At 38.8% G+C, this 15,279-nt stretch overlaps 1 protein-coding gene across 13 annotated transcripts in view; it reads left to right on the top strand.

Moving 5' to 3' along the window:
* The window catches only part of vav2 (vav guanine nucleotide exchange factor 2), a 199,985-nt gene that overhangs the window by 165,248 nt on the left and 19,458 nt on the right, over positions 1–15,279 (top strand). For all 13 annotated transcript variants that reach the window (XM_084934796.1, XM_084934788.1, XM_084934787.1 and 10 more), the window contains 3 exons: positions 502–602; positions 9,673–9,772; positions 11,826–11,921. In XM_084934796.1, the coding sequence (XP_084790922.1) occupies positions 502–602; positions 9,673–9,772; positions 11,826–11,921 (297 nt within the window). The remainder of the gene's footprint in view (positions 1–501; positions 603–9,672; positions 9,773–11,825; positions 11,922–15,279) is intronic.

The following is a 15,279-nucleotide window of genomic DNA, read 5'->3' as shown; positions in this document are numbered from 1 at the left end:
TGGACTGGTTGGTCTTGGTATTTTAGACACTGCTTATTTGGTGGGCTTTTTTCCACACACAACCATCTCTAGGGTTTACAGAGAATATTCTGAAAAAGAGAAAATATCCAGTGAGCAGCAGTTGCCTGTGAGAAAGCGCCTTGTTCATACCAGAGGTCAGAAGAGAATGTCCAGGCTGCTTCAAGCTGAGCAAGGCAACAGTAACTCAAATAGCCACTCGTAATAACCAATGAATGCTGAGGAGCACCTCCGAATACAATGAACCTTGAAAAAAGATCAGTTACTGTAATAAAGCTACAATTTGCACAGCCTCACTACATTTTCTATAGTACAAGACTGGAAAAGTTGTCCGGTCTGATGAGTCTCAATTTCAGCTACAACATTTGGATTGTAGGATCATAAACAACATGAAACCATGGATCCGTCCAGCCTTGTGTCAATGTTTCAGGCTGGGGGTGATGATGAAATTCTACTTTCTTTTTATTGTTATTTTTTCTTTAGGATGTGATCAAAGTCCACTTTGCTCTCTTGCGAGCCATTGAAATGAACATGGTCAGTGGAGGAAGCGGCCTGGGGAAGATCTTTCTCGACTTCAAAGAAAGGTTGGTATCCGGACATTGCTGTGTTGTGTTTGTTCATAGACATCCTGTGCTTTTCTGTGTTCTGTGCATGGGGTGTTAAAATCCACTTATAGTTTAGAAGCTGTGGCATTTTCTGCCTTTACTTTCAAATTTAGGAAGCAGCATCAAGTTGAGGATCCACTGATCAGTGGATTGAAGGGATTAGTGTTCAAGGAAGAAGTCGATTAAAATGAACCGGTTTAATGAAAAAGCTGAGAGAGCATGTACACCATTGTTGTCCATAAGAGTGTATACTCAAAGCATTGCATTAGCTTGTCCAAATTATATTCCTTTATATTAGTCTTTCCACTTATTCCACCACCATCTATCTATTTTACCCACCTATTAGCTGTTCTGTGATTTCTACTGTCGGGTGCTCAGGATATATATTCACATTTAAAAACAACAGAGCTGAAAACTGCCTAAACATTTAACAAATATCTTAATAAATGAATATCTGTTTGAAGCTAATCATAAACAAATTCCCAAGGGCAGTAAAAATAATTTTCTCTGTTTCTGAAAATAGGTCTCAGTCAGTATTCAGAGCTGTTGCCAAATATCTCATTGTTTCACTTGGTTTAATAAATAATGTTTTACAAATTAATACGGAAATGACTTGATGAGAAGGTGTTTCCAGCAGTGTGGAGATTATGAAACCCAGTGAACAGTTAAAGCTGGGGGTTATTGGCAAACTGGATTTTCTCTCAGATGATCTCAATCTCGCCCAGCTGTGGAGCAACGTGTGGATAATTTGCATCCCTGAGGGGAGCAATGATCCCCGCTAAGGCGACTGCTTCATAGCTAATGGTAATGATGATAGCTTCTGGTCTCGTTTATGATTCCATACAGTGCTATGGATGTGGCGCTCTTGCGAATAACACAGCCATTACGGCGTGAAAGCGAGTCACACAATGCACCGCATGTGTTACCTGTCCCTGCGTCCATAAGTACATTTTCTATTCCTCTGCACAGTGATAGCACAGATACTTTTCCCTCCTCTCTGATGCTTTTAACCGAAAACATTCACAGCACTTCTCTGGGTGACATCAGTTTGCATAGGTAATAGGCTTTTTTCGGGCCTCTTCTTTAAGCCTTAAGGGACCATGTAACATAAAGTCGGTTTGACATAAGGGACTGTATTCCTGTTAAATGACAGAGACAGGCACATACTGTCTCCCTCAGCCTCATACATGCATCCACAGTCTTACTGTTTTTCCATCCTCATTAAGCTCATCTTACTTACTGGTCTGATTCAGCAATGGTAGGAAAACTTAATCTGGCCATAGGTCACTAAAGGACAAGGGGAGGTTGTCATGTGATCAGACGTTTGTGGAGGCACGTAGAGCTGTTTTAAAAGTACAGGAAGGGAAGTCTCATTGGAAACATCTGTAGTTACACCAATTGTATTGTTTACTGAGGAAATGTGGTTTAAGTTTCTTGTTTTTATATATACCTATATATCCATATATATATATTTTCCATCTGTATCAATACTGGATAATATACTATATAATAATATACTGGAAGAAGAAGAATCTACATCTTTATGAACACGCCTGCAGGCTTGTCCTACCCATTAAAGTGCCTGTAACACTGGTCACTGTAAGATGATAAGTCTCACAGTCAGAATTACAGTTTATTGTAAAAGTGTTGGATGGAACATTGGACAGGCGAGTCAATTTATTTCACACAAGACTGGGAAGAAATCAACCTGTCTGTACGCGCTATGCTGTGTGATGGACAATGTTGTGTTGAAGCAAAGAGCTCCATGACACTAAAATCAAATGTTGCTCTACACTAAGATTTCCACTCTTTTGAACAAACAGAATGGCATTAAAGGGGCACATACAGTGCTGTAAAAATTTAATTTAGTTCAATGTTATTTAAACTGGATCACTATATAAACACATTTTATTTATATAAAACCAAGTCAAAGCGAAGGACCTTATTTTGTAGGGTAAAGACCCTGCAATAATACAGCGAAAACCCCAACAATTAGACGAACCCTTTTGAGCAAGCACTTGGCAACGGTGGGAAGCAAAAACTCCCTTTTAACCAGAAGAAACCTCTGGCAGAACCAGGCTCAGGGAGGGCCACCCTTTTGCCAAGATAGGTTGGAGATGTATTTGCCCCCTTGCTGATTTCTTTTTTTAATTTGTTTGTATGTAACAAATTAAACTAATTTAAGTGAACAAGGAAAAAAATATCTAAATCTACCTGGCCCTTTGTGAAAAAGTAATGTCGTCTTGTTACATCTGGCATAAAACTAACACAGCATTTCATAAAAACAACATCGTATCAACATGGTGGTGGTGGTGTGATGGCAGGCGGCTGCTTTGCTGCTTCAGGACCTGGATGACTTGTGAAGCTGATGGAACCAGGAATTCTGTCTCTACCAGAAAATTCTTAAGGAGAGGCTTTCAGTTCAAGAGCATTGGACAATGATCTGAAACATCCCAGCAAGTCCATCTCTAAATGTCTAAAAAAAACCTGAAAAAACAACCAATTATTATTCCCCTATGTGAAAAAGTAAACCTTTGGGATAGATTTTTTCCCCTTGATACATAAGATCATCATTTTAAAACTGCATTTTCTATTTACTCAGGTTTAAAAAAGAAACCAGACAGGGGACAAATGCCTATTCACAGCACTATACAATCTGCATGTTGTTTGGTAAATGGTTTTTAAACTTCTGCTTCTGCTTCGTTCCATTTATATACAGATTTCCTAATTACATACGATTCATTGCTATTTACCATTACCAACATTTGTCACAAAAGAGATGCTGGGTTATTTTAAGACCATTCATTTGATTTGAGGAACCTTTACGTCAGAAGCCTTGACACTATGATTGACATGTAGACCGTCCTCATTATGAGCCACAGTGGTGTCTTGTCTCGCCATGGCGATAGACAACAGTGACCAGGGGATTTTTATTCACACAGCAACGCTCTCTTCATTCATCTTGGCAATTTTCTAAGGACCTGGCTTTGCATAATAAATTTGGTTATCTATGCTTGTAAGTCCCTGTGACCTTTACAACAATGTGCTTGTATCGTTTTTTTGCCTCACGTTGGTGCCAAAGATGAAAAGCTTTTTTTTTTGTATTGGTCTGAATGCCATGCTGAAAATGTCACTGGTTTATATGCTCAATTCTTAAACAGTCAGAACCAGGCAGAATGGAAAAGTACACTCAGAGGAAGCTCTATAAACTAAATGGGCATCTAAGTGCCCTCTTGTTGATGCACTCATTTGCAACATTCCCCAACTCATTTCCGGAGTAATCTGACTCCCTGATATCCATGCAGTGCCTAATCATGGCCATGCTATGAGGCTCTTTAGTGGAGGTCTTTGCTCTGTGTTCTCCTCCATTTGCTGTGTGCTGGATATGTTGAGTAGAGGTGAGAGGGTCCCAATGCCATGTGTCAGAGAATATTAGCTAGTTCCACAGCCTGTCACTTCTGCTTTGCTGGGAGGTTTCCTCACTTGCCTGACTCGCCTTGCAGGGCTCCACAAGGGTGGGGGGTGAAGGCTCAGAGCACATTTACTCAAAATTGCATTTCCTGTGAGATAACATGCACGATGGCGTCAGAAGAGGCCAGCACAGCAGGGCAATATCACCGGCACTTAAAAGAATAAAAACATGAAGTTTCTTCCTGCACTTGCGAACTCCTGTTTATTTATCTACTTTTTTCCTTTTCCTTGTGTGGGCTGCTGCATCCTGCAGGTCTGCTAATGGCACAGAGGGAAACTTACCAAACGGTCATTTAATGAATAGAAATATCGTTATTTTTCAGTGGAAGGTAACTATTCACACTGCAGACTTTGTGGTTGACCACTGGGATGATTTCTTCTTCTTGTTTCCCTCGCTGTAATCAGCTTTATAAAAGTTGTTGATGTTATATCTGATATCATCCCCCCCCCCCCCCCAAAAAAAAAAAAAAACCAAAAAATTCATAGTCCTATGTACTTCACAAACCCAGTTAAATGGGGAGGGTAGCATCAGGCAGGGCAGCCAGCCATAAAATGTTTGCCAAATGAAGCATGCAGTTCATCAATAGTACATAAGAGGAACAGCTCAGTTTGAGCAGTTAGGAGACAAAGTTAGAGAGACAAGGCTGAGATGGTCAGACATGTACAGTGGAGGGATAATGGGCAAAGGATGTTGAATATGGAGCTGCCAGGTAGGAGGAAAAGAGGAAAACTGCATAGAAGATTCATGGAGAGGGTTGGTATGACAGAAGAGGATGCTATGGTTAGGGTGAAATGAAGGCAGATAATATGCTGTGGCAACCCCTAAAGGGAGCAACTAAAAGAAGGTGATCGGGTTTTTCCTCAAATCTGTACAGAAGGAAAACAAACAACCACAACACAGTATTCATCAGTGTGTAAACATTCAAGCACAAATTCTTGTGCTCGAATGTTGAAAACTGTTAGTAAACTGTTAGTAATGAATTGTCACCAGTTTTCAGCAATTTCTTAAGAGCCGTGGTTAAGCATTGAGCGTATTTATCACCACATCACAGACTAATTAGAGCTGGCTGGGTGAGAAGACTGCATGGATGCTTCAGTGTACTTGTGTGTCACTAGCAGTTTGGTTTCACGATCTCGGTTTAAGAAGATGACAACACTTTCAATTGGCCTCTCACAGTTTAGATAAAAAGCTTGCTATTAAAAATGGTCATGTATCCAACTTTTGTTGTATCCAAATATAGTTTTTGTGAGATTTAGTGATTGTTGGGGTGGTATTTTGGTCATAAAAATAGATATAGACATTTTTTTTTCATTTATTGTATAACAGCAGCCTATATTTTATTTTATATACATACAGAATTTAACTGGTTGCCTTTTCATGATACTGAACACAAACAGGCTGATGAAATATAGCAATGTAATTGTAAAATAGCAAAAATATTGTACATCATTTGACACTGTTCCTTGTTACCTGTTAAAATAAGCTTTAAAAATGTTTGAGTTCCATAAACTTCATTAAAGCTTTGTATAATTACATTTGTACCAAAGAACGCTACACTACCCTAAAGAGCACTCAACCCTAGAAATATGAACGTGATGTGAAGCTACAGTTTTGGAGGGCTAGTAGGTGCACTGAGATTAAACTCAAGCTACTTGGCAATGGACAGGTGGCCTAGATAAAATAAAAGTGCAGCAGAACCAAAAGCTCGTAGCTAAAATAGTCTCAACGACTTCCACACACTGAAGAATGGCCTTCTGTTAAATTGACTCACACGAGAAAATAAATCAGTCTTTCATTAATTCACTTTCATTCACTTAGTTCTTGTTATTGTTCTGAGAGAAACATAATTTGTTCATTGAATAGTTTGTTTATTAACCCTCTCAGGCTCAAATTAAACTTTTTGTTGCTAATGCACAACCAAGTCCTGCAGTGGTACTTCTGAGTAAAAAAAACTGTGTAAAAATATGTATGTGGGGTAATCAGGTTGTTAGTTTTTAACTGTTGCAAATTGGCAACGCCTGCCTTGAGAGGGTTAAGGCCATGGATTGAAAAATGAAAAATGAAAAAGAAGCAAGCTCTAGCCCAGGGGTCGGCAACCCTAGGCACGCGTGCCTCAGCTGAACAGGTGATGGAGAAACAGGTTTACCTTTTAGGTGACATGAATGAGTTGAAGGGAAGTTCTGAACTGTTTCTGAGAGACAAATAACACCAGGATCTTTTTCTATGTAGCTGACAGCTGGTAACTGTGCAGGGACGGGTCTAGCAAAGTTTTGCCAGGGGGCCAGGTAGGGCATTAACAGGGAAAGGGGGGCACAAAGAAATACTTTCTCATTCTCATTTAAAATGTCTGGCTGTTATTAAATAATTATCTGAAGCTTACAACCAAAGTTTTTATCTTATGTAAAATGTATAGAAATCATACTTATACCAACAAGACAGCGTTTGCTTTCATTCAAAGGCTTTATGGCTTTAATACCTGGTGGGCCGGTCTTTAGTCAAAATGCCTGGGCTGTTTTTTTGTCCCAGTCCAGCCCTGGGCACGACACGCAGTGAATTAATCTGAGAAGGTGCATCAAAAAATAAATGGCCGGGCCATCGGTGCACATCGCAAATCAGCTCGCATAGACACATTAGTTGACGGTATCTTAGCTAACAGCCCCAACTACCAGATTCAACTTGTAATTGGCTAAAAATAACTTACTTACTAACTCACCTACTGGTGAGCGGGACGTTGTTAGCTTTCCACATTCCGACACTTCAAAAGCTTCAGGAGCTTTCCGCTCAGCACAGCATCAGCACCACGGAAATACACGGATACATCCGTAGACTCGAGACACAATGCATTTTTGGGACTTTCAGGTGTGTGGACCAATGTTTTATTTTCTGATCAAACCAGAAAGCTTTAATGAGCAGCTGGGTTTGTCTCGCATTAACTGGCTGAGTTAATGCCAGTTAATGCAACATCAAAGCAGCTGGAATCCACAGCTGTGCGTGTTCATGGAGTTTGCATTTTCACCTGCTGGACATCACTACCTGACAAGTTTAACTGTCTTCAGAACATTGCAGAGGCCTTATTGACAGTATTTGGCTCTACATATCTGTGTGAGCAGATTTTCTCTTACATGAGTGTCCTCAGGTAGCTGTCTGAATGCTGGACACTCGGAGACCTGTGTCTCTGAGTGGGAGACCAGAGATCACATTAACATGTGTGTCTCTGTATTAACAGACATGCCATATTGGCCCAGTTTATTTTTCTTATCAATGTTGTGAGGAGACCATAAATAGCATTTGTATTTTCTGTTGTACAGTTCATTTGCTGTTATGGAGTTCTTGTTATGGATAAAAAGTCTTTTTTTGTTTCAAAATAGCTGATAACTATTTACTGATAGCTGCCAACATCTGCAAACAAATATCATTCTATAAAGTGGTTCTATATAGTGTGTAACTGTTCATATAGAGCGTTATTAAATTTATTGCTAATGCAATCATATGGCACACTGACTTCTGAGGAAATTTTAAATGGCACTTGCCATCAGAAAGGTTGCCTACCCCTGCTCTAGCCTTTAGGACAGTGTAGCCACATTTGCTTGCTGCATAACTTAAAGAGTCGCCATTGTTCTTCATTTTGTTCATCTTCACCAAGTTTTTTAACATTTCTTATAATTTCCATACTGAAGTTAAATCGCATCATTTCGTATGCTGCTATTACAAACTCCTTCATGTCCCATTAGGAGCTGATAGCTCACTATAAGATTTGTGACCTGGCACGTACCACTATGTCCTCGCTATATCGCACAGTCTTAAAATTGATCAAGGCCACCATTAATCTCAATCACTGTGTCGTCAAAGAGGAGCCAGAGCTGAGGAGAGCTGTCTCCCAGAGTGTGGATCACATCTTAATCAGGGGCTTGTTAGCCCTGGGCTTAACCATAGCTGGAGCCTGCAGGAGGGGGCCTTATTCAAACCTCTGTCTGAGCTCCAGTTAAAACTCCAGTGATCACCTCTTGTTGATCTCAGCAGAGCAGAGGATAATCACATGGTGAATGGGTTTGACAGAAATGCTGCTTTTAAGGTGAAGATGTTCAGTGTTTCACATCTGGCATAAGTTGCATAACTGAAAAACAGTTTTGTAGCCATGATTTTTTTTAGAACCACTGGAAGAGAGCAATTAATCATTTTAAAAGAGACTTTTGCTCTAATATTTGAAATTTGTGTTTTGGGAACACTGCATGCAGAATCTTTGAAATACCCATTAATGACAGTTTAAACAGACTTGTCATTCCAAAGATTTGTATCCTTATTGATTAAAAAACATGAATAGAAATGGTTAACCTTAAGTTAAATATAAAATAAATACATAATATGTGTCACTATGCATAACCAGTTTTGTTTCCTGATTGCATCACTACCAAAGTTCCCTGGATGGTCTGTTTTTAGTGCCTGTTATTCAAAGCTATCAGAGGCTTGATTAGACTTCAGGGTGCCAGCTCTCTACACCGCCTCGCTCGCTTAAGATTCAGATTAAGAGGCCTATGTGCCAACTCTACCAAGCTGTGGGGGTGGGGGTGGGTTGCACTATACCAGCCAGTGCCCTACTTTGACTGAGTAAGCACAAAGAATGTTTGCCACGTGCAGTGGCATCCTCCAGGCAAGATGACTTTGAACTCCCTCCCAGCTGAACCCGTGGATCTATGTCAGTGTCCCATTGTAATATCTAATGAACTCAGCTCTCATATCCTCACTACTCAAAATTAAAAGATTGTTTTCCCCTCACACACTGATAAGAGGAGCTCTGCAAACCAACTGATATAAAGCCCTGACTTTCATTAGTACGCTATGATTATAGCTTATTGGCAAGAGCATGCCGCCCCTTCAAATATTTCCCTTGGATGTGAATATATTTTTAATTATAATACATTAATTATAATACATTTATTCACACATGCATTTATCTGTACCCGTTAGTGCTAAATGACTCTTAACGTGACTTCCCAAATTATATTAATAATCTTAAAATGAATACGTTGCCTGAAGGTCCATATACTACCAAAAGATTCTACTTTACAGCTAATTGTAGACATTTTTTACCTGTGTTTTAACAAAGATATTATAAATCTCGTAATTTTAGATGTTAACACAAGACTTATTAGTCCTTATTAATTCTTATTTTTAGACTGCAAACACCACACGGAGGTTTATGAGCCCACTTGCTCTTTTCCTCACCGAGGACGAGCAAAAATATGCAAGTTATAATCTCAACTGTCTCCTAAAACATTAATGTTTTATTATTTGGACCTCCAGCATTTCTAAGGCCACAGTGGGACATTTGTGAGTGGATGTAGTCATGATCTTAAAAATAAAATAGCTTTAATAAGAAAGCCTAACATTTCAAAAAGTTGCTTTTGTTGTATTCAAGATTATTCTGGGACTTGTAAATGTTTGTGTCCTTGTACTGTTCTTTTGAGAGTATCAGCTGTAAACATTTTTATACAGTCTCCTCATATTTCTTCTGTGGATTCCTTAATGAGGATGAGTTGTAACAGAGTAACTGGATTAATTAGTTTTTCACATCCCCAGGTTGCTGATCTATGGTCAGTACTGCAGCCACATGGAGAATGCCCAGAAGAAACTGGACGAGCTAATAGCCACACGGGAAGATGTCAGGATTAAAGTAGAGGTAACATTCATCTCTACACACGTTTAAAATGAATGTCGTACTCAGAAGGTGTTGTATTTGGTACCAAATTATCTGGTCTGAGTATTTTAAAAACTGATGATCTGCTAGGATTTTACCACTCATCCATCTCCAAAGTTTGTAGACAATGACACAAAAAAGTAAAAATATGCTGTGAGTAGCATTTGTCAGGGTGAACATACCTTCTTCATGCCAGAGGGCAGAGATCATGGCCAGATTGTTTTCTAGCTGATAATAAGGCAACAGTAACTGAAAAAAGCATGTTACAACCAAGGTATGCAACATCTTCTCTGAATCCAAAATGTGACCAACCTTAAATCAGATGACCACACCATGTGCCGCTCTGGTGAGTCTGGATTTCTGCTGTGACACTTTAATGACAGGATCAGAATTTTGCTTCAAAAAGAAGATGGCATGGATTTATCCTGTTTGTGCCAACAGCTAAGGCTAGTGGTGGTGGACTAATGGTGTGGGGAACATTTTCTTGGCACACTTTGGACCCCTTACAGTACCAACTGAGTGTCATTTAAAAAAACACAGCCTACCTGAGTATTTTTGCTGATCATGTCCATCCATTTATGACCACAATGTGCCTGTCTTCTAATGGCTGCTTCCACAGGATAATGCACCATGTCAAAAAAGCTCACCGGGTTCCAGAGTGTGATAGCCAGCAAAATTATATTTACAAATTGTTAAATGTTCCTGCTGACTCCTGGCACCAGTGTGTGGAGATACATTATTATATTACAGCAGCTGGATATTTGTCCACCTGTTTTGATATGGCATTGTAGCTAGTGTTTTGCCCATGCACCATGTGCAAACACCACAGGAGAAGAGAAACATATTTCGGTGTATTGCATTACTATTAAATTCATTGTGTGCCAACTACAGAAAAAGGACAAAGTGATGCAGTATTTCTTTTAGAAAGTATACTCAAATCTAAAATGTTATATCAATCCAGACTCGCAGTACATGCTCTGAAGAGTTGTACCAACAAAATAAGCTGCTTTAGAATATGGCCGTTTCAATCAAAGCCCAACTCAAAAGTAAAATTTACTGTTGAATAAACAATGACAATGACTAAATAATGACTTAAATAAATTCATCAGTGGGGCCAAGCTTTGCCTTTGTTAGGCAGAACCTATAATGAAGTCAGATGTAATTTGCATATTTGCCCCTAGAGCCTTAAAAAATTCAGAACATTTTGTTATACTGAACAAAACGGAATATTAACCAAACAGGGGTTGTGGTGGATCTTGGTTGTATTGTTAAATTTCCTTGTGCACAGGAAAAGATGAAACAAGAGAAAAGGAACCTTTACTGTGTAAATCTGGGACATTTTTAGAATCTATGTATACAACAAGATCTCCCCCTCAGTATGCTGCTATGATTTTGTGATGTTATACAGACTGAAAATCCTTAGAAAAGGAATGCAGGATAGAGCGGGATTAAAGCACATTTGCAGTTAGAATGGGAGGACAAGTGGGCCCTAGAGCTGATGAGCACAAAAGGCAATACATATAGCTACACAGGGTAGTAGTAACTGAGATACCCCATTCAAAATAAAGGAGCTTTGTAAAAGGCTAAGTCAGCCTGTTATTGGCTCAGTATAGAAAAGTACTGTTTGTAAAACAGGATAAGCTTTGCTGATATTGCACACTTAAAGAAACTGAGTGAACAAAGATGTACACAGACACCACTGTGAGGGAATCTTATAGGATAATACTAACAAAAGAGCGCTTCTTATGGAGCCGAGAGAGAATTTAGGGATATGCACTCATTTGTCAGAGGATGTCCTCTCTCAGTATGCTGCGTAATTGTGTCACAAATAGCTGGCACAACCAGAGTTTTTGTGCCCTGAAAGAATAAACCGGCCTCATTGCTAAAGGAGTGCCCTGCGAATGTGTGGAAGCAACAGCAGCAACACAACAGTGTATTCTTAAACAACAAATGAATACTTGTTTGTGGGAAATCTACAATGCTGTATTATGCAACATGTAATAACTGTGCCACTGCTTGTGTCACTCTTCCACAGGAATGTACAATGAAAGTGCAAGAAGGAAAGTTCAAGCTCCAAGATCTTTTGGTAGTTCCCATGCAGAGGGTGCTGAAGTATCACCTCCTACTAAAGGTAAAATCCAAATCTGTAAAACCTGTTTATGTGTTTACACAGTTTCATTCAAATGTAATTAAGATTTTGGCTAAATAGCCGTGTGATATCATACACACGTGCTTTATTTTTAACTTCTTACCTTTTAAAAGTTTATCTCAAACATCTGTGCTGCTATGTCTCTGTGGCACAGCCAGTGTATGTTGCTAACTTTCAGATATAGTTTGAGGTGCAAAACCCCCGTCTTCTGCAGGGAAATGATGCGTCTCTTCCATAAGAAATCATAAAATGTCAGATGACCTGACGAACAACAGAGACATGAAAAAGGTGTTTTCTGATTTCAGTAAACATGTTGTTTCTTTCACTCTCGGCGCAATTGACTCTACACTTAAGCTAAGCTAAATAAGGAATACTCGAAGTCAAATTACCACTCATCAGCGCGTGCTTCAGACGCTGCTAAATCCTTGAAATACAGTATATGCTGCACCCACTTCAAAGAACTTTGTATGTGACATTTTTGACACTCAGAGTTCAAGGATTTGTGCTGTATATATTTCAGAAAGTTAATAGCTTTCCATCCCGAAAAGCAGATCCGCACTGTAAGATTTTCTTCTTGAGACTTCGTCAGGGAGGCTATGGTTCATCTCTGCTCTGATTTCAAATGATGCATAACACCTCTCTCTTTTATTCTGTGTCTAATGGCAATGTCAGCTGTCTGGATTTGGTCAGTGTTGTTATGATTTTCCAGACTTGTACCCTCGTCACTTAACCTATTTTACAAACTCTTTTCTGCCCTTTTAAAAAGCTGTTATTTGAAGTGTCACTGAGGCAACGCATATTGCTTTGTGGACTTTAACTTAATACACCTCATTGATGTGTCTGCCTTTGCACATTATTCACTAATTATTTATGTTGAGTTTTCTGTGCCCTTTAATTCAAAAATGTCAGGTGCTATTGCTAGTCGCAACTTGTCAAAACACAAATTTGCACTCTTATTTCTTTTAATCATATATTTATATTTATATATCTATATATATGTCATTACATTGTTTGAAATCATTAGCAACAATTGATCTGTGGCTAAAATAATTGTAGTCGACTACAATTTTCATGACTAAATAATAATTGGGTTAAAAAACATTTTTAACCTAATCTTGCAGCAAGAAATCATAAGCTTAATCGTTCTTGCTTCTTTTTTCCCCTTTTCTGCTTATAAGCAAAAGCACAATGTCTGACCATAAGCCAACAATTCACCTGTCACCTGTCTCCTTGTGTTTATTTATATTAAAAAAAAAAAAAAGAAAATACAAAAGCCACTGTAATACAGTATTACCCATGATTAATTGACTTTGCGTCTCAATTATGGATGAGCATATGGGTTTATGATACGGTTTGTAATAGCCAGGGGCGGAGGTGAGTGCCTTCAGCAGGTGATTGTAGGTCCACACAGAGAGCGCCGTGGCATCTGTATTAGTTTGAATCGAACCCCTGCAGGAGTCGCACTGAGCCACTGAGGTCAAATCAACCGTGCAATAATCAGATTAAATACACCCCATTTCACTGCTTCCTGCAGCTTTGCAGTAAAACACTGCTGCACACTGAGGCCTCAGGGCATGTCAGACTGACAAGGCTTGTTTTGGTTTGGGTATGTGCGTGTTCAGTCCTGCTGAAGGGTACATCTACAGTTGTTGTTATATAGATATCATCTCAAGAGTGTGAACCCTAGTTGATGATACTGTGCATGGCTCTTTTCTTCATTCTTTTATGTTGAACTTCATAGAGCAAATTCAACAATTCTCAGAAAACTTAAATCATGATCTTGTGCTATACATTTTGCTGTATATGTTTTGCAGTACAACTGTTTTTCTTTTGCAAATGTAATGCACCTCTTTCTTTAAAGGAGCAGAAGGTTACTTAGATAATACAAGTTACAGGTGGAGCCCAGATGAAAGCACTTTTTTCTTGGTTTTGTTTGTCAAGCACTTGCTGATAATATAAGTAGGCATGAAAAGTCAGTGAGGGAAATGCCCCGTATATTGAAGCTCATTATTAGTTTGAAATTGGAAGTCCTAAAAACGGGATCTCGTCCGTGTAATAGCATAAGCTTCAAAATATCAGACGGATGATCCATGGTTATGTTATGGGTATGTTAGTATGGGTTAAATGAAGTACTATGGTTATTTCCTAATTTACATCCGGACTTGTTTTTCCACCTTATGTTTACAGTGTTTTATTCTTTTATTTTCCCACAACCTCACATGCACATTAAGCAATCCTAGCAGTTGCTGATAGTTTGGAAATTTTTGTTGGTTATGCAGCTAGCAGCTAATGTTGCTGCTAATGTCTCTTCATACTGCTAACCTCAAACAGAGATGGTTTACTTCTTTTTAACTCCATGCTGGTACCTGCCAGCAGTGAAATCTACCATGAAAACATCACTGTAGTGCTTAATGAAATAAACAGAAACTTAAAAAAAAATTTTAAATATGAAAACTAACTGACTGCCTTGTTTCACACTGGGTTATGGAGCAGTAACAGGGGCTGCTGTAAAGGCAAGTTGCCATGCCATTAATAAATGCTGAATCTTTCTGGGTTTCCTTTCTCCAACTGGTATTGCACAGATTGCCATACTCATATTTGTTTTTGTTTAAAATGTTCCTGTACTTACTTTATTTTTATATTAACTTATTTGCATTTTTCTGTGTAATTTTGAGATTGAATTACTCAAAACGATTAATCTGTAGTGATTCAGTCCAGAACCTGTTTGGGCTGTGGCTTACCCAATTAACCAATCAGCCAGTACCAGTTGGTCACCTAATAAAGTTGTTACTTTAAGTGTCGCTGCAGTCTTCACGTCATCATATTTTTGTTTAAAATTCAGTAAACTTTTGGGAAAAAATTACACAAACAGTTAGCAATACATGATCGAATGATTAGTGTGCAGAGGTCATCAAGCTCTGCTGGCATTAATGTGGAGGTCACTATTAAATACGGTGTTATTTCCTAGCACCTGAACAGTAAACCCCTTTATGAGTAGCAGGTTGTTTTACAACATAACTTTGACCAATCTCTACTTTATCAAGCTAACCAGCATATATGCTGATCAGCCTACCAAACCACAGGCAAATCTTTACCCCTAAGTGCAAGCAAGAAAACTTGCATATTTACCTTTCACATTTGATTAACTTAAAGACACCAAAGAAACAAAGTAACTTGTTAAACTGGAGTAATACTGGCCAGAAAGGCAAGTTAAAATTGTTGATGTTAGATGCAGAAAAATGGATTTGGCAGAAACTTTACTGCCTCAGGCTTAGTTTTGATTATTTTTTTTAGATAATAATCAGACACAATTCAAAATCTGAACCATTCATAAAATTGT

The sequence above is a fragment of the Perissodus microlepis genome, chromosome 7, assembly GCF_051167445.1.
Source record: "Perissodus microlepis isolate ML-2025 ecotype Zambia chromosome 7, ASM5116744v1, whole genome shotgun sequence".
In the NCBI taxonomy this organism is placed as follows: Eukaryota; Metazoa; Chordata; class Actinopteri; order Cichliformes; family Cichlidae; genus Perissodus; species Perissodus microlepis.
This window is presented reverse-complemented; position numbering and strand designations above follow the sequence as displayed.